The sequence below is a fragment of the Natrix helvetica genome (assembly GCF_964273705.1).
Source record: "Natrix helvetica genome assembly, chromosome: 6".
NCBI lineage: Eukaryota > Metazoa > Chordata > Lepidosauria > Squamata > Natricidae > Natrix > Natrix helvetica.
In genome coordinates, this window is record NC_138553.1 from 82,231,086 (window position 1) to 82,251,628 (window position 20,543).

A 20,543-nucleotide genomic window follows, 5' to 3' on the forward strand; every position below is an offset into this window, starting at 1 on the left:
CACGGAGACTCGGGCAGGGCAAAAATGGGCCTACTAGAAGTTTGGGAACCCTGAAAACAGGCCTGTTTCCTGCCTCAAGAAGGCCTCCGGAGCCAGGGAAGGCTGTTTTCGCCCACCCGGAGGCTCAAAGAAAGCCGCCGGAGCCTGGGGAGGGCAAACACACATACACACACACCGTGGTGAAGGAGGCCAACTAGGTGACACCCACCATGGCCACGCCCACCCAACAACAAGGTAGATTTCGCTAACATTTTTGAAGCCCACCCCAGTGCTGAGATTCAAAAAGTTTTACTAACGGTTCTGTGGCCGTGGCTTGGTGGGTGTGGCAGGGGAAGGATACCGCAAAATCCCCATTCCCTCCCCACTCCAGGGGAAGAATACTACAAAATCTCCATTCCCTCCCCACTCCAGGGGAAGGATACTGCAAAATCTCCATTCCCTCCCCACTCCAGGGGAAGGATACTGTAAAATCTCCATTCCCTCCCCACTCCAGGGGAAGGATACTGCAAAATCTCCATTCCCTCCCCACTCCAGGGGAAGGATACTGCAAAATCTCCATTCCCTCCCCACTCCAGGGGAAGGATACTGCAAAATCTCCATTCCCTCCCCACTCCAGGGGAAGGATACTGCAAAATCTCCATTCTCTTCCCACTCCAAGGGAAGGATACTGTAAAATCTCCATTCCCTCCCCACTCCAGGGGAAGGATACTGCAAAATCTCCATTCCCTCCCCACTCCAGGGGAAGGATACTGCAAAATCTCCATTCCCTCCCCACTCCAGGGGAAGGATACTGCAAAATCTCCATTCCCTCCCCACTCCAGGGGAAGGATACTGCAAAATCTCCATTCTCTTCCCACTCCAGGGGAAGGATAATGCAAAATCCCCATTCCCTCCCCACTCCAGGGGAAGAATACTACAAAATCTCCATTCCCTCCCCACTCCAGGGGAAGGATACTGCAAAATCTCCATTCCCTCCCCACTCCAGGGGAAGGATACTGCAAAATCTCCATTCTCTTCCCACTCCAGGGGAAGGATACTGTAAAATCTCCATTCCCTCCCCACTCCAGGGGAAGGATACTGCAAAATCTCCATTCCCTCCCCACTCCAGGGGAAGGATACTGCAAAATCTCCATTCTCTTCCCACTCCAGGGGAAGGATACTGTAAAATCTCCATTCTCTTCCCACTCCAGGGAAAGGATACTGTAAAATCTCCATTCCCTCCCCACTCCAGGGGAAGGATACTGCAAAGTCTCCATTCCCTCCCCACTCCAGGGAAAGGATACTGTAAAATCTCCATTCTCTTCCCACTCCAGGGGAAGGATACTGTAAAATCTCCATTCTCTTCCCACTCCAGGGGAAGGATACTGCAAAATCTCCATTCCTTCCCCATCAGCTGGGACTCGGGAGGCAGAGAAGAGAAGGGGGCAGGGCCAGCCAGAGGTAGTATTTACCAGCTCTCCAAACTACTCTAAATTTCCACTACCAGTTCTCCCGAACTGCTCAGAACCTGCTGAATACCACCTCTGGCCCACCCCTGGTTTTGTGGGTAGTGGATGGTGAGGAAAAACAAAGAGGATTTTTATCCCGTATATCTTGATGTTGTGTTGTGATTTCTGGCTGGCTGGCTTCTTTGCGAAGGAACAATTGTTTTCTTTTCCTTTTAGCATTGTTACATGTTCCTTACAAGAATTTGACCCGGGGGTTAGAAGCCTTTCTCTCCAGCAATTTTTTTTTCAAGCCTTTTGCCACGAAAATGTTGAAAGAGATCACAGACCAGGGAAGAACAAGAGGCTCTTTCAGAAGTCGGCGTGAAACAATGGAAAGATCCATTTCAAACGAGAAAAAAGAGAGCTGGGAAATTCGGTACGTAATGACCGTGACATGAAAAATATTTGGCAAACACGCCGATAGGTTTTTCACAAGAAAGACATGATCCAATGTCTCGCAGTCATGTTTTGGGAACACGACTTTGTAGGCATTCAATGGGGCACAGAAAAGAGACAAGAGAAAACATTGTCTGCCCGAAGGAGTTACTTACTGGTGTCTAGACTCTCAGACTTGGCTGCTTACCGATAATTTTTCCTCAATTTTATACATATATTCCTAGATAAAGGAATTAATTTCCTAAACATGTAAAACCCAGACTTCATTATCTATGAGTTTCCTTTTTTCCCACCAGTGCAAGCCCAAATATTACTCAAAAGGAGATGGTTGTTATGTGGGGAGGGGGGAGAGGAAACAATTAGAATTCGTATAAAGGTATACCTTTAAAAGAAAAAAAAAACATTTTTTCCCACTTCTTTCATTGGGAATATAATTGATATTAAATGGGGTTTGCTAAAAAGTGGAAATGCACCATGTAAAATAGAGAATGGAACGGAGATAAAGAGAGGGAAAGAGGGAGAAAGGAGACAGGAGAGAGGGAAGTAGAAGGGAGGGAAAGAGAAGGAGAGAGGGAAGGTGTGGAAGGAGAGGAGAGGGAGAGAGCAAGGGAAAGTAGAGAAGAGAGAGAAGGTAGAGGGAAGAAGGTAGGGAGGAGAAGAGAAGGAGAAGAGGAAAGATGAAGATGAAATAGACTATAATATGGTGTATGGAAAGCAGAAGAGCAAATAAAAATTGAAGAGGCTTAATGGCAAAAGGAATTGATATACTATTGGATACTCAAAAAATGTTTGTTAAAATGTATAAGTATGCTTTGGATTATATTATAAGTATGTTAAAATAAAATAAAAAAACTTTTCTCCCCCCAAAAATGTAGAGCCCAGACTTCATTATCTATGCGTTTCTTTTTTTCCCACCAGAGCAAGCCCAAATATTACTTGAAAGGAGATGGTAGTTCTATTGTGAAGCCCGGGAAGATATTTACAGACATTTCTTGGTGTTCAGATCACATTTTGGCAAATTCTGAAATGTGCAGCAGGCAAATATCGTATTTCAGAACTTAATTACACTAACAATAGGAACAGAGTGAAACAAGGTCTTTAGTTTTCTTTTAAAAAATCTCTCAAGACAGACCCTGCTTGCTGGAAAACATTCGAGATGGGCAGTCTGGCTCTTTCAAAAGTTTAGAAGCAGTGAGCGACACGGCCATTAGCAAGAGCAATAGGACTTAGACTTATATACGGCTTCAACAGTAATTTACGGCCCTCTCTAAGTAAGCGGTTTACAGAGTCAGCCCATTGCCCCCAACAATCTTGGTCCCCATTTTACCCACCTTGGAAGGGGTGGAAGATTGAGTCAATCTAGAGCCTGCCAGGATCAAACTGCTGGCAGTGGGCAGAGTCAGACTGAAATATTGCACTCTAACCACTGAGCCACCAGGATGAAGAATGAGAAAGGGAATAAGAGAGGAAGGGAGAGATAGCGATAGAACTTAGACTTATATACTGCTTCACAGTGCTTTTACAGCCCTCTCTAAGTGGTTTACAGAGTCAGCCTCTTGCTCCCCAACTATCTAGGTTCTCATTTTACCTGCCTTGGAAGGATGGAAGGCTGAGTCAACTTTGAGACAGGCAGGATCGAACTGCTAGCAGTGAGCTGAATCAGCCTGCAATACCACATTCTAATCACTGCACCACCACGATTCAGAGATATAGATACGGTAGATAGATAGATAGATAGATAGATAGATAGATAGATGGATGGATGGATGGATGGATGGATGGATGGATGGATGGATGGATGGATGGATGGATGGATGGATGGATGGATGGATGGATGGATGGATGGATAGCTGGATAGATAGATAGATAGATAGATAGATAGATAGATAGATAGATAGATAGATAGATAGAAAGATAGATAGATAGCTGGATAGATAGATAGAAAAATAGCTGGGTAGATAGATGATAGATAGATAGATAGATAGATAGATAGATAGATAGATAGATAGATAGATAGATAGATGGATGATACAGGAATGAATGGATGGATGATAGACAGACAGAACTTAGCACGAACACTTAAATTTATATACCATTTCACAGAGCTTTTACAGCCCTCTCTAAGTGGTTTACAGAGTCAGCCTCTTGCCCCCAACAATCTGGGTCCTCATTTTACCCACCTTGGAAAGATGGAAGGCTGAGTCAACCTTGAGCCTGGTGAGATTTGAACCATCATATTTCAGGCAGCCGGCAGTCAGCAGAAGTAGCCTGCAGTACTGCACTCTAAACACTGCGCCACCATGATTATTACATCACAACTAAGTGAACAAAATGTTAACGCCACAACCACACTTCTTTCTGCCAATCTTATTTGTTGGCTTGTCCTCCTTCACCTTTTGCCCGTCGGGTAGAACCTGGAGCAGGAGTTGCCATCCCAGGCACAGTAAGGGTCTCTGGCCAGGCAGCAGTCGGCACAGGCAGTCCCGTAGATGTGGCAACGGTGCAAGGAGACCTGGGTGACGCCTTCCTCGGAGCTGACGTACAACTGTTGCTGTTGGGAAAGCAAAGGAGACGTTAGGGTTGTTGCAGCTTCTGGAACTGAAGGGAGATGTCTAGGCTGAAGGCATCTTCCACCCTTGAGGCCTTCAAAGGATCACGAAGCCAAGGACTGAATCGCTTAGGCCAAAATGAATGCAGGGAGGACTCTGGTTATCATTGTATGGCACGTCCCTTTTAGGAAATATTTGGGAATGATGTTAAAATTTTCAAAACTTTGAGGGTAAGGGTCTGTCTGTCTATTTGTCTGCCTGCCTGCCTGCCTCTCTCTCTCGCTAGCTAGCTATTCAGGTATCTATCATCTATCATTTCTTCCTCTCTGTATCCATCCATCCATCCATCATCTGTGTCTGTCTGTTCATCCATCCATCTATCATCCCTATCTCTGTCTGTCTGTCTGTCTGTCTGTTTATCTATCTATCTATCTATCTATCTATCTATCTATCTATCTATCTATCTATCTATCTATCATCTATCTATCTATCTATCATTTCAATTTATATCTCTCTATGTATCCATGCCTCCATGCCTCCATCCATCCATCTATTTATCTATCTATCTGCTTGTCTGTCTGTCTGTCTGTCTGTCTATCTATCTATCTATCTATCTATCTATCTATCTATCTATCTATCTATCTATCTATCTATCTATCTATCTATCTATCTATCTATCTATCAATCATCTATCTATCTATCTATCTATCTATCTATCTATCTATCATCTATTTATCATCTCTTTCTCCCTCCCACCCACATCTCTCTCTCTCTCCTTCTCTCTCTCTCTCCTTCTCTCTCTCTCCATCAGCACATAGGAGATGCACAATTTTTTGGGGGGATGGTATTAGACATGAGTGACAGCCTTTAAAACCCTTCTCTGTAAAAATCTCATCATTTGGCATATGGATTGATTACTCAGCTATGATATATTTGGGATTGGGGTGGAAACAAAAAAGGTGTTTCTAAAATAAGTCACACCCTGCCTGATTTAATTAAATCACCATTGTATCAATGAGACAAGTTAGCCTTGACGTATGTTGATAACTTGGTTTAAATTCATTGCCCTGGTTCAGGATTCCACTCATGGCCTCAAATTGATATATTTGCACCAAATACATTTAAGGATTTTTAAACCCCAAAATGCAACTGCTTAATGATGATTCTTGGTTTGGGACTCAACTCATGGTCTAAAATTGATATATTTGCACCATTTAAGGAATGATAAACCCCAAATTGCAACTGCTGAACGATGTTTCTTCTTCTCAGTACCTTTTTCGATGAAATGGCCATTGTTGTTATCGGGGCATTATTCTGGGGGGAAAAAAAGAATAGTTTAGATTCTAAAACTTTGGTCATAACAGTCATAACAGTCCCCAATTCATAAACTGAGCCGTGGTGGCACAGTGCTTAGAACGCAGTATTGCAGATGAACTAACTCTGCCCACAGCCAGGAGTTCGATCATGACAGGCTCAAGGTCGACTCAGCCTTCCATCCCTTCCAAGGTGGGTAAAATGAGGACCCAGATTGTTGGGGGGGCAAGAGGCTGACTCTGTAACCCGCTTAGAGAGGGCTGGAAAAGCATTGTGAAGCGGTATATAAGTCTAAATGCTATTATTGTTATTTAAACTGTGCTAGTGCAGTCTTAGAATGCAGTGCTGTAGACAAACTAACTCTGCCCACTGCCAGGAGTTCAATCATGACCGGCTCAAAAGCTGACTCAGACTTCCATCCATCCGAAGTCAGTAAAATGAGGACCCAGATTGTCGAGGGCAATAGGATGACTCTGTAAAAATGCTTAGAGAGGGCTGTAAAGCACCATGAAGCAGTACAGAAGTCAAAATGCTATTGCTATCTCTTCCTCCTTCCCTCCCTCCCTCTATCCCTCCCTCCCTTCCTTCCTTTCTTCTGGCACAGTGGCTAGAAAACACTATTGCAGGCTAATTCTGCCCACTGCCAGGAGTTCAATCCTGATTGGCTCCAGGTTGACTCAGCCTTCCATCCCTTCCAAGGTGGGTCAAATGAGGGCCCAGATTGTTGGGGGCAAGAGGCTGACTCTGTAAACCGCTTAGACAGCACTGTGAAGTGGCCTATAAGCCTAAGTGCTATTGCTATAAACTGACAGTCCAGTCTCCAGATAACAACACTCTTGTCCTTTTCTCCAGCTTTGTAACATGTTTCTCACCCTTCCCCGTGACAGCATCATATCCAACACTGGCAAAACTTTATAACCTTGACTTCTTATGGATCTATCACACGAGGAGCTGATGAAGAACTGAAGATAGTCAGTCTTGTTCTTTTCAAATATAAATCCCGGTGTTTATGCTTTGAAAAATGAGAGCACGTATCCTTTTGGGTCACAGCTCATATTTAACGAGTGTGTAAACAGGATGGGGGAAAAAAGTGTCTCATGTTTCTTGCGAGCAATACCGAACGGGGCGTCCAATCTCATCGCTTTGTTTTGGATTATCAAGGCAACCGTCCACCTTACAAATGAAGTGTTGGCACGTTTGACGTTGTGTTTGCATTCAGCTGGTTCAGAGGAGTCGTCCAGTTAGCGGGTATGTACCTCTCTGGGGCTACTTGGGCCCAAATTTAGAAACAGAAAGAGGACAAAGGAGCTACATGAAGTGTTAACGGGACGTACTGCTAAACTAGCAAGGCAATACATCCCTCTTTGTAAAACACACTCATATGATAACCAAGAAGAGAAGAGGAGGCATCCAAGGCTCAAAGATTAGCAGGATAATCCCATAAGAAAAAAAAACAAAGTCTGTTTCTAATAATTACTACTACACTAACACATTGGAAAAGCAGAATGCTGTTAGAGCACAACACTTGGTTCCCATTTTGCGCTACAAGTAGTTCTCAACTTAAGGCTACAAATGAGTCCAAAATATATGTTGCTAACTGAGACATGTGCTAAGTGAGTTTTGTCCCATTTTATGACTTTTCTTGCCCCTTCCTTCCTTCCTTCCTTCCTTCCTTCCTTCCATCCATCCATCCATCCATCCATCCATCCATCCATCCATCCATTCTCTCTTATTCCCTTTCTCATTCTCCTTCCTGGTGGTGCAGTGGTTAGAATGCAGCATTGCAGGTAAATTCTTCCCACTGTCAAGAGTTCAATCCTGACCGTCTCAAGATTGACTCAAGTTCTTCCATCCTTCTGAGGTCAGTAAAATGAGGAGCCAGATTGTTGGGGGCAATAGGCTGACTCTGTAAACCGCTTAGAGAGGGCTGTAAAGCATTGTAAAGAAGTATACAAGTCTAAGAGCTATTGTAAAATGCAAACAACGAAATGCACAGGTACAGTATAGGTGGTACCTTGCTCAATAGTAGTAACTGTGAGAGGGACCTTGGAGTCCTAGTGGACAACCATTGAAATATGAGCCAGCCGTGTGCAGCAGCTGCCAAAAAAGCCAACACAGTCCTAGGCTGCATCAACAGAGGGATAGAATCAAGATCACGTAAAGGCTTAATACTACTTTATAAGGCCTTGGTAAGGCCACACTTGGAATACGGCATTCAGCTTTGGTCGCCACGATGTAGAAAAGATGTGGAGACTCTAGAAAGAGTGCAGAGAAGAGCAACAAAGATGATTAGGGGACTGGAGGCTAAAACATATGAAGAACGGTTGCAGGAACTGGGTATGTCTAGTTTAATGAAAAGAAGGACTAGGGGAGACATGATAGCAGTCTTCCAATATCTCAGGGGCTGCCACAAAGAAGAGGGAGTCAAGCTATTCTCCAAGGCACCTGAGGGCAGGACAAGAAGCAATGGGTGGAAACTAATCAAGGAGAGAAGCAACTTAGAACTGAGGGGAAATTTCCTGACAGTTAGAGCAATTAATCAGTGGAACAGAAGTTGCCTCCAGAAGTTGTGAATGCCCCAACACTGGAAGTCTTTAAGAAGATGTTGGATAGCCATTTATCTGAAATGATATAGGGTTTCCTGCCTAGGCAGGAGGTTGGACTAGAAGACCTCCAAGGTCCCCTCCAACTCTGGTATTGTATTGTATTGTATTGTATTGTATTGCACTGCACTGCATTGCATTGCACTGCACTGCACTGCACTGCATTGCATTGCATTGCCCTTCCTTCCTTCCTTCCTTCCTTCCTTCCTTCCTTCCTTCCTTCCTTCCTTCCTTCCTTCCCTTCCCTTCCTCCCTCCCTCCCTCCCTCCCTCCCTCCCTCCCTCTCTTATTCCCTTTCTCATTCTTCTTCCCAATGTGGCAGTGACTAATTCTGCCCACTGCCAGGAGTTCAATCCTGACCGGCTCAAGGTCAATTCAGCCTTCCATCCATTCCAAGGTGGGTAAAATGAGAACCCAGATTGTTGGGGGGCAATAGGTTGACTCTGTAAACCACTTAGTGGGCTGTAAACCACTGTGAAGTGGTATATAAGTCTAAGTGCTATTGCTAAGTGCTATATATACTGTATATATAACCATATGGATTATATCAGAAATTGCAAGCAGAGCATGTACAAGATTTCCCAATCCATCTGGAAGTCAGGAATCCTGAGTGACTGATATCACATCAAATCAGATCTGACATCCCATTGCAAATTTATTCCCTGAACACAGACCAGAGAAATCCCCATTCATTTTTTCCCTCTCTTTCTCCCTCTCAGGTGTTTTTTCCTTATTCTCCATCACACTTGTGGCTGAATTTTTCCACTGAGTTTCGAAAGGGAGACGCAGACGAAAATGAGCTGTGAAGCAGAGAGCAGATAAGGATACGAAAGAGACAGAGGAAGGCAGCCAAGAACCAAGTCATCTTTTGGAGAGCTTTCAGAAGGCTTGACAGAAATTGTCCAAGGAGTTCTCCAGATATTTCCCCCCCCCACTGGAAAGGACTTCCAAGGGATTGCAAAAGCTGCCAGTTCCTCAGTTCACCCACACACTGAAGGATAATTTAGCTATCATGTGATTTCCTGACTCCCCCTCCCACTGTCTTCAGCACTTGTCCCATCTTAGAGTCATAGGGCTGGGAAGGACCTCGAAGGTCTTCTAGGCCAGAGGTCCCCAACCCTTTCCAGATCTGTGGACCAACGATGGTGGTAGGGAGTGCTTGTTCTGACTGAGACTTCCCAAAGGCATGCAGCAAAGTCCTTGTCCCAACAAAAACCCCTTTTATTAATTGACTGTGAATTCTGCTCATTCACATCCAGCAAAGTCTTTCAAAGGGAGGATTTACAGTCACAGATCTTTATCTGGCTTGGAGAGCTGCCAGGCTGATATCTGCAGAACTTGGCAAGGAGTCTCAGAGAGTCACGAACAAATTAAGCAAACTAACTGTCTCCTGCAAACTCCACTCCCCTTTTGCTCCTCTTTTATTCCCTCTGGGAGGGGCCATTCATCGTCCACCTGTGGCCTTCCTCCCAAGTCGACCCGTTCTTTAGCTGTTCCCTTCGTCTGGCAACTCTGTGCATGCGCACACTGGGAACAGGCTCCAGCTGTTCTTCTGCCTCACTGATGTCTGACTCTGAAGGCAGCTGATAACTGGCATACGGCCCTGGCCCCCTCTCTGCCTCCGACCCAGAGCCCTCATCAGATCCCTCCCCAGACTCCAGGACTGGCCCATGTTCCTCCCCAACCTCCTCACTCTCCGAATCTGCCATCAGCTCTGCTGGTAGTTGGTGGGCCACAAGAGGAGGAAGAAGGGACAGTTTTGCATGTGGACCTGCCAATTCTTTGGTAATGATTTAGAAATAGCAAAATATTGTAACAGACAACTGCCCCAGCAAAATGCTATTCACATGAACTCGCATGGTTCATTGACATATGTTGAAGCATGCTTTTTGTTTGCATATAATTTTCTGCTTCTCCACAGTTGGGTTGCTTTGCCAGATCTCCTAAGACTGAAAAAATGGATGGATGCTTTTATGATTGAAACCAGAAAACTGTTATCCTTGACGACATCCCACAAATGCACCAGGTCTCAGACATGTTTTAAGCACCCTAAACCCATTTTCTCTTTGTCATCTGTGGGAATGTGGCTATGTTAAAAGAGGAAATTATTTTTCCTTCTCTTTCTTTCTGCAATAGCTTTGTCCTACTCCTTAAGACAGTAGTCTTCAAACTTGGCAACTTTAAGACTTGTGGACTTCTGGGAATTGAAGACCACAAGTCTTAAAGTTGCCAAGTTTGGGGACCCCTGCCTTAAGACCATGGGGAGTTTTGGGGGGGGGGAATTAATTCTCTCAAAGGGTCTTAACACTGGAGAAATGGGATGTGAAATAGGCCAAATCCAGCTTGATTCAGAAAGAATCTTGTCATTTTTGGGGGGGTTCTTTAATTTTCTTTTTCTGCACAAGAACAGACGGTAGCTGTTGCAGTCCAATCTGAGCTTGGGAACGCGGAAGAGGATTTCAAAAGTCAGACTTGGCTTTGACGGGACTACTTTTGTTAGCATATATTACAACTTGGATGCAAAAACTGGCAAGTAACGGATGTTTCTGGTTCCACTAACAGTTCACACGGAAATCAGCAAGTCCCTCTCCATCTCCTGAGGACTTCCAAATACCTAGTCAAAGTCCATGAATTGGGTTTTTGAAGTGTTCCAATATCTCAGGGGTTGCCACAAAGAAGAGGGAGTCAAGCTATTCTCCAAAGCACCCGAAGGCAGGAAAAGAAGCAATGGATGGAAACAAATCAAGGAGAGAAGCAACTTAGAACTGAAGAGAAATTTCCTGATAGTTAGAACAATGAATCAGGGGAAGAGAAGTTGCCTCCAGAAATTGTGAATGCCCCAACACTGGAAGTCTTTAAGAAGATGTTGGATAGCCATTTGTCTGAAACAATATAGGGTTTCCTGCCTCAATCATTCACTAAGGCTGCATTACTATTACTATTAGTCTTGTCATCGTTCCTATCACCCATCTCTTCCCACTTAAGACTGTACGACTGTAACTTTGGTGCTTTCATCCTTATGATTTATATTAATATTGATTGTTTCCTGATTGCTTATTTGTACCCTATGACTATCATTAAGTGTTGTACCTGATTATTCTTGACAAATGTATCTTTTTATGTCTTTCTATGTACACTGAGAGTATGTGCACCAAAGACAAATTCCTTGTGTGTCCTATCACACTTGACCAATAAAGAATTCTATTCTATTCTATTCTATTCTATTCTATTCTATTCAACTCTACTCTACTCTACTCTACTCTACTCTACTCTACTCTACTCTACTCTATCTCAGTGGAATGACTTGCCTCCAGAAGTTATGAATGCTCCAACACAGATGTTGTATAGCCATTTGTCTGAAATGGTATAGGGTGTCCTGCATGAGCAGGGGTTGGACTAGGAGACCTCCAAGGTCCCTTCCAACTCTGTTATTCTATTAATCTATAATGTGAATCTTGCTCTGGTTTTCCTTCCTAAGTCACTTCTTTAGAGCTTTAATTAATTGAGGCCAATATCGGAAACTTTTGGGTTATAAAGAAAGAAAATAGTAAGTGGGCTTTTTGAAAAGATGTCAGAAACCTTATCAACTAAGACATAGGCACACAAACACACACAGAATATTTGACATCCCACCCCAAGAGATTGCGATCACAATATAAACAAAGAAAAAGTCAGATTCGGTGGCAGATGTTATAACGTGGAAAGGACGGAGTGAAAAAAGAACTCTGATTAAAATTCTTTAAGCCAGGCAGACAATTTAATGAAAAACAAATGATTTAAAGCGGTGTGTAAAATATTGCAATTCTGCTTTTCTTCCCTTAGACCTCCCAAGATCAATACGATGAAACCTCTCTTTTAATAGACCCACCAAAAGAGTGGGCATCGGTTGTTAAAATGTGAGTTAACGGAGAAAAGAGGTTTTCATGGTGAGTTGTATTCTTTAACGAAACTAGTATGCAAATGACATAGCAAAGCAATAGCCCTTAGACTTATATACCGCTTCACAGTGCTTTTACAGCCCTCTCTAAACAGTTTACAGAGTCAGCCTCTTGCCCCCAACAATCTGGGTCCTCATTTTACCCACCTTGGAAGGACGGAAGGCTGAGTCAACCTTGAGCCGTTTGGGATAGAACTCCTGGCTGTGGGCAGAGTAACCCTGCAATACTGCATTGTAACCACTGCCTACCACAGCTTAAATAACAATAACAATAGCATTTAGACATATATACAACTTTATAGTGCTTTACAGCCCTCTCTAAACAGTTTATAGAGTCAGCCTATTGACCCCCAACAATCTGGGTCCTCATTTTACCCACCTCGGAAGGACGGAAGGCTGAACCCATCTTGAGCCTGGTGAGATTCGATCTGCCAAACTGCAGGCAGCCGGTGATCAGCAGAAGTAACCTGCAGCACAGCACTCCACCGAGGCTCTTTGGGGAAGTAGTGCAGAGGTGGCATTCAACAGGTTCTTACCAGTTCTGGAGAACCGGTAGTGGAAATTTTGAGTAGTTTGGAGAGCCGGCAAATACCACCTCTGGCTGGCCCCGCCCTCATCTATTCTCTGCCTCCTGAGTCCCAGCTGATCGGGAGGGAAAGGAGATTTTGCAGCATCCTTCCCCTGCCATGCCCACCAAGCCATGCCCACAGAACTGGCAGTAAAAAAATTTTTTGAAACCCACCACTGCAGAGGTGATATTCTAGGGGTTTGGGCCAGTTCGCCTGAACAGATAGCGGAAATCGCGGGTGGCCCCGCCCACCTTCCCCGGCTCTATGGCATTCCATTTAGGCACTTTTTTTAGCCACAGCGCATGCGTGGAAGGTGAAAGTGTTTTGATGAGGGGAAAAAATAGAATGAAGAATCTTGAGAGAGAGAGGGGGGGGGGGAGAGAGAGAGAGACCAACCTTAAAAACTTCCAGTTCTTCTAAGATCAGCTCTCCATTTGTTGATGAGTTCGTGGGCAGTGCCACCACCTTCTGCACCGTCCCCTGGTCTGTAACAGAGAAGAGGCAGACCATATTAGAGACCATGCAAAAAAGAAGAGCGGAGTTTTCATTGCATACAATGCAAAGATGAGCAAATCGGATGGGATTAAGGGTACTTAATCCGTAGAAAACAGAAATGGGTTGCTTCTTGTAAAAAAAAAAATGGTGAAAGCCAGTGCTGGGATTCCAAATCTTTTCCTACCAATTCTACGAGAGTGCGTAGCACTCAAAGACCACTCGGTATCAGCACTGGTGAGATGAGCGGTTTTTTAGATTAGAGGTTCTGGAGAACCGGTAGCGGAAATTTTGAGTAGTTCGGAGAACCGGCAAGTACCACCTGTGGCTGGCCCCGCCCCCATCTATTCTCTGCCTCCCGAGCCCCAGCTGATCGGGAGGGAATCAATATTAATTTTGATTCCCTCCCGATTAATATTAAATGAATATTAATTTAACAAAAGATGTTGTAATTTTGATTATCGTTTAACAAAGATATTTGTACTCAGACAACACTCTTCAACTGAAGACGGAACAATTTTATATATACCTATTTCCCTGGCTCAACTGATAAGGAGGAGAGCCTGTGGCTTAGTGGCTAAGACTCCTGCCTAATATATAATACAGCCCAGGTTCAAATCCCAGTAAGGGTATGGCTAGCTGATCAGAGCTAATTAGCTCGAAATAGATCTATACTAGTCTCCCTTTATTTATTTATCAGTACAAATACAACACACACAATTGCATAACATACTTAAGACAGATATAACATTTCAAGAGTCACGGAAGTACTTTGGGTGATCTCAATATTCAACAAATGTGTGAATTCTATATCCAACATTATTATTTTTTCTTTTAAAATATCTCTTGATGTGTTTCTTTGGTTGATCTTCCTCCAAGCCACAGTTTTGCTGGAATATTTTTAAGTGGACTCCACTGTAACACAAGAAGCTGTGTTTGGAAAAAAGCATATAATGGAAACCCACTTCTGGTTTAAAGCACCGGTTTTTTATGTCGTTCATTTTCAATAGTTACCCCTGATTCCAACAGACCGGAATAAAAATAAAGCAAACCATTGCAAAGATTTAGAAATAAATCCCCTAACTGTCTCGGTTACCCTTTTCCCCGTGTTCAGAGAGCTCAATAACTGCATTTATGTAGCAAGTTTAATCTTGCCATTGAATTAATGGCATTCTGAGTTTGCATTATTCATCGAAGAAACTCAATATGCAGAATGCAGAGAGAAAAGTTAAAATTAAAGTGTAGCACATGTAGAAATGCAGGATTTCTTTTCTTTCATTCCTTCATTCTTTTGTTTATTCATTCATTCTTTCTTTCTTCCTTTCCTCTTTTCTATCTGTCTGTCTGTCTATCTATCTATCTATCTATCTATCTATCTATCTATCTATCTATCTTCTTTCTTCTTCCTCCCTTCATTTCTAACTTCCTTCCTTCCTTTTCTTTCTCTCTCTTTCCTTCCTTCCTTCCTTTTCTTCCTTCCTATTTCCCTTCCTTCCTTTCTTGCTTCCTTCCTTCCCTCTTTTCTATCTTCCTTCCTTCCTTTTTCTTTCTTTCTTTCTTTCTTTCTTTCTTTCTTTCTTTCTTTCTTTCTTTCCTTCCTTCCTTCCTTGCTTGCTTCCTTTCTTTTTTCTTTTGAAGTTGGTTTATATACCTCCCATGAATTTATTTTAATTTGATACTGCACTTTTGCGGCTCCTGACTCCATGATGACTTGAAGAGCCGTATGCAAAAGAAATGACGGTACAGCCAAAATGGAAGAGAATCCGTAACACAGAAAATACCCCCCCAAAAAGGTATATGTAATTGAAACACTTCCCTCCCAATTAAAAAGAACCCAGGTGCAGAATCGACCTCTGGATATGTATTATTCCAAAATCAGGAACAATTACTGAGAAGGCTGTTTTATGTCTCACATAAAGTATTTTTCCTCTCAGGAATAAAATTGCAATAATTGTGGTTAACATGGTAATAAGTAGGGTTTTTAATAGATTTACAGAGTTGGAAGGGACCTTGTAGGTCATCTAGTCTAACCCCCCCCCCCCGCCCAAGCAGGCGGCCCTACACCATTTCTGACAAATGGAAGCCCAATCTCTTCTTGAAAGCTTCCAAGTGACGAAGCTCCCACAACTTCTGAATTTCCATTGGATTGTTCTCATTAAATTTCTCCTTATTTCAAGATTGAATCCCTCCTTGATCAGTTTTCATCCATTATTCCTTGTCTGGCCTTCAGGTGCTTTGCAGAATAGCTTGACCCCCTCCTCTCTGGGGCAGCCCCTCAAATATTGGAAGACTTCTATCATGTCTCCCCTGGTCCTTCTCTTCACTAGAGTAGCCATGCCCAGTTCCTGCAACCATTCTTCATAAGTTTTAGCCTCCAGTCCTCTAATCCTCTTAGTTGCTCTTTTCTGCACTCCTTGTAGAGTCTTTTTTATAGTGTGGTGACCAAAACAATATTCTAAGTGTGGTCTTACCAATGCTTTATAGCAGGGGTCTCCAACCTTGGCACCTTTAAGACTTGTGGACTTCAACTCCCAGAGTTCCTCAGCCAGCTTGAAATCCACAAGTCTTAAAGGTGCCAAGGTTGGAGACCCCTGCTTTATAGAATGGTATTAGTACTTCACGCAATCTTGATTGCATCTTTTTGTTAATGCAATTTAGGATTGCATTGGCTTTTATGGCCGCCGCCGCCACTGTTGGCTCATATTTAATTGGTTGTCTACTAAGACTCCAAGATCCCTCTCAGGGTCTCCCGGTTGAGCAGGGGTATGGACTAGAAGACCTCCGAGGTCCCTTCCAACTCTGTCATTCTATTAAATACATGCCGTTTGCTTTCTTAACTTGAGATTTCTCCTCTTCCAAAGTGAAATCTGCAACAACCTGGGAATAAAAACTGAGCTTGCAAACAAGAAAGAACTTCTTCACTTAACCATGAATAGAAGAAAAGCAGCTTCAAAGCTGGATCTGGGCACAGCTAGTCTAGTGAAGAGAAGGACCAAGGGAGACATGAGAGCAGTCTTCCAATATTTGGGATAGAATCAAGATCACATGAAGTGTTAATACCACTTTATAATGCCTTGGTAAGGCCACACTTGGAATACTGCATTCAGTTCTGGTTGCCACGATGTAAAAAAGATGTGGAGACTCTGGAAAGAGTGCAGAGAAGAGCAACAAAGATGATTAGGGGAGTGGAGACTAAAACATATGAAGAACAATTGCAGGAACTAGGTAAGCTAAAGAGAAAGAAGGACTAGGGGAGACATGATAGCAGTGTTCCAATATCTCAGGGGTTGCCACAAAGAAGAGGGAGTCAAACTATTCTCCAAGGCACCTGAGGGCAGGACAAGAAGCAATGGGTGGAAACTAATCAAGGAGAGAAGCAACTTAGAACTGAGGAGAAATTTCCTGACAGTGAGAACAATTAATCAGTGGAACAGAAGTTGCCTCCAGAAGTTGTGAATGCCCCAACACTGGAAGTCTTTAAGAAGATGTTGGATAGTCATCTGTCTGAAACGGTATAGGGTTTCCTGCCTAGGCAGGGGGTTGGACTAGAAGGCCTCCAAGGTCCCTTCCAACTCTACTATTGTATTGTATTATTTGAGTGGCTGCCATAGAGAGGAGGGGGTCAACCTATTCTCCAAAGGCAGGACAAGAAACAATGGATGGAAACTGATCAAGGAGAGAAGCAACCTGGAACCAAAAAGGAATTTTCTGACAGTGAGAACAATCAACCCATGAAACAGAAGTTGCCTTCAGAAGTTGTGGGAGCTTCATCCCTGGAGGCTTTCAAGAAGAGACTGGACTGCCCTCTGTCAGTAATGGTGTAGGGTCTCCTGCTTGAGGGAGAGGGGTTGGACTAGATGTCCTACAAGGTCCCTTCCAACTCTTGCTATTCTGTAAACCGTTGTTATTTTAATTATTTTTCTTCATCTGCCAATGAACTTTTCTGTCAGACATGGTTGGCATGAAATAGTGGCTCCCCCCACCTCCTCCAAAATTGGCCACTTTAAGAGATACAGGTATCCATTCCCAGAATTCCACAACCAGCAAGGAATTCTGGGAGTTGATGTCCACCCCTCCTAAAATAGCCATGTTTGAAGGGGGGGGAGAGGAAAGGTTACTAGGATTAAGTAGAGAAGAAGTGCTTTGAAACTTCCAGAAGCATTTTACGCGTGCTTAGCTTTACGAGTCATTATTACAGATCCCATTTTTCTTCCGAGGATTTGGAAGGAAGCCAGGAAAAAAAGATGCCAGGAGAGGAAAATAGCCAAGAGTCTGAAAAATTAAGCACAAAAAATAGAAATTGTAAAAAAAAAAAGGGGGGGGGGAGGTGGGTGTGTGGACGATGGCTACAGACAAGGAAGGACTGAGATGAGAAAACCAAATATTGACCCATCTCCTCAACTGACAGAAGTATGGCCTTCTTCTGTGGAACTCAAATATGATTGTTTAGATCAAAATACGCTTCACAGCTTGGATAGCGCAGATGTTTGGCGGCTACGCGGTATGTTCCACTGACTGATTCAAGATAAAAGTTTAAATCTTTCCGTACATTTTTAATATATAAATCAGCCCGAGGAGAAGGTTCCCAGTGACTACGCTCAACGTCAAAAATCAAGACTTCAAAACAGGCTTCCATTGAGCTATTTTTCCTCTTTGTTTTAAAAAAAATAAAAATAAAATAAACAAATAAACAAGGCATAAAGGGCCTCACGGAGCAAAGCTTCTTTTCCCACATCACACACAGGCAAAAAATCCACCACCACAATTGGGAGGAAATGCTGGCCTGGATTGCAGATGCGTGGCAGTTTGGCTTTGAAGGGGAAGGGGTGGTCTCTCTTTGGTTTGCAAATGGGACCGGCTGTGATTTTAAATCGAACTCAAACGTAACGTGTTTAGATTGGGAAGTATTTGACCTGAAAGTCAAGGGGAAAAAGAGAGGGGGGGATGGGGGAACAGAGGGAGAGAGAAAGACAGAGGGAGAGGGAGAGACAGAAAGAGAGACAGAGAGAGAAATGGAAAGAGAGAGAGAGAGACACACACACACACACACAGAAAGAGTGAGAGACAGAAAGAGACAGAGACACAGAGAGAGAGACAAAGAGAAAGACAGAGACAGAGAGAGAGAGAGAGAGAGAGAGAGAGAGACAAAGAGAGAGACACACAAGACACACATACACACACAGACAGAGTCAGAGAGAGAGAGAAAGAGAGAAAGAAAGAAAGACAGAGAGAAAGGGAAAGAGAGAGAGACACATACAGAGAGGCAGAGACACACACGCACACACACAGAGAGAGAGAGAGAGAGAGAGAGAGAGAGAGAGAGAGAGAGAGAGATTGAAAAGCATAAAAATGACCCTATTTTCTGCATTCTGGTTGAAATATTCCATGGAATATCTATGGAGATTCTCAATCATCCAGGTTATGGATGCCCCACAGGTACTTTTTCAACAAGCAACTGGACTTTCAATCAATCAATCAATTCAGTTTATTACAGTCATAGACTAGACTTTGGGGTCACGAAGAGTAAGTCACGATTTAGGGACTGAACGACAACAACCAGTTGTCAAAGCCTCCTGTGTGATGAATGGCATTTCGCCAGGAAATTAGAACACCTTGAGATTCCTTGATGTCTTCCCACAACATGCCTCATCAAAATTATTTGATGGTTGTGATCGGCTTAACCTTGGATTCATTTTCCCCCCTAGTCTCAGAATATTTTATATGCTGAGGTGTCCATTTGTGATTCTGCATCTTGTCTTTAAAAAATGAGGTAATTTCATAATCAAATCAAATATTTTCAGATGCATTTGTTCCTTTGAACTACATATCTACTACATGGAAATTGACATCTGGACAACAGAAGTAGTTTCTCTGGGCTTTGGTTGTTGCCAAAAATTAGTGCTTCTCGTGATTAAGATAAATTTATGGCTGTCATTCTTCAGTGGATTAAACCTGATGTTACTTGGGATTGTTCAATGACTTGCATATAGCTGTAAATTATAGATGGATGATTGCAATAAAACATGGCGATTTTTACTGAAACTAAAAGAAAAGAAATCATGGATATACATCTATGCATGCACAAGAAGAACTTATATATTATTTATACTATTGCTATTGCCTTTTCGTCCTTTTAAATTATATATATGTGTGTGTCTCTCTGTGGGTTTTCTCCCTCTGTTTTGTCAAATAAACCAAAATCAAAAAAGGAAACCAATAAAAAAACCCAAGAGCCAACATTGTGCAAATTTCAGTCGTAAATTACAATGCCCTGGCTCCTGTTACAGAAGTGTAAAACAGAGTTTCTCTCAAAAGGAAACCAACAAATGCATCGTTCTGCTTGATGCAACACATTTTTATGTTCGTGTTGACTTGTCACAGGTAGTCCTCGACATACGGCCATAATGGAAGCCCATTGCTAAGCAAGGCAGTTGTTCAATGAAGTTTGCCCCATTTTACGAGCTTTCTTGCCACGGTCGTTAAGAGAATCACTGCACTTGTTAAGTTAGTCACGCGGCCATTAAGCGAATCTAGCTTCCCATTTGACCTTGCTTGTCACAAAATTGTGGTCCCCAGGACAGTGCAAACCCTTCTAAATATGAGCCCGTTGCCAAGCGTCTCTGAATTTTGATCCCGCGAAAATAGGGATGCTGTGTGTGGTCGTAACTGTGAAAAGCGGCCGTAAGTCACTTTCTCCAGTGCTCTTGTGACTTTGAACGGGCACTAAATGAACTGCTGTAACTCCAGGACTACCGGGATGCTAAACATATAGCTTTTTTTTCCTCTTCTTTTTTCAATACCACCAAAAAAAAAGGCATTTCCGAATTGGAGAAAAAGGGCATCTTGAATCCTTTGGAACGTGTCTTGTGCCATCCAATCGGCAGTGATGCTGAACCTTTTTGGCACTAAGTGCCACAAACGGAGCATGTGAGCACTTCGTGTGTTTGTCTGGGCCGTGATCTGGAAGAGGAGCTGCCCCAGGGGGCATGCACACGCTGGAAAATGATCTTCCAGTTTCCGGTGCAGAGATGCGTGCCAGTCAGATAGACTTCCGGTTACTGGCACATATGCGCACACCACAATCAGTTTCCAGCACTACCGCATGCACAAAGGCCAGCTGGTTGTTGCACGCGCATGCGCACCAGAAACCCGGAAGAGGAACGGGTGACACCGCCTGTGCCTGGCGACATGGCCCC

At 43.3% G+C, this 20,543-nt stretch overlaps 1 protein-coding gene across 1 annotated transcript in view; it reads right to left on the reverse strand.

The window, feature by feature from the left end:
• SEMA3C (semaphorin 3C) overlaps window positions 1-20,543 on the reverse strand; it is a 144,390-nt gene that overhangs the window by 15,125 nt on the left and 108,722 nt on the right. Inside the window, exons 12-14 of the mRNA XM_081957586.1 lie at window positions 13,252-13,340; window positions 5,705-5,746; window positions 4,277-4,434 (exon numbers count right to left, since the gene is read on the reverse strand). Coding sequence (XP_081813712.1) covers window positions 4,277-4,434; window positions 5,705-5,746; window positions 13,252-13,340 — 289 coding nt within the window. The remainder of the gene's footprint in view (window positions 1-4,276; window positions 4,435-5,704; window positions 5,747-13,251; window positions 13,341-20,543) is intronic.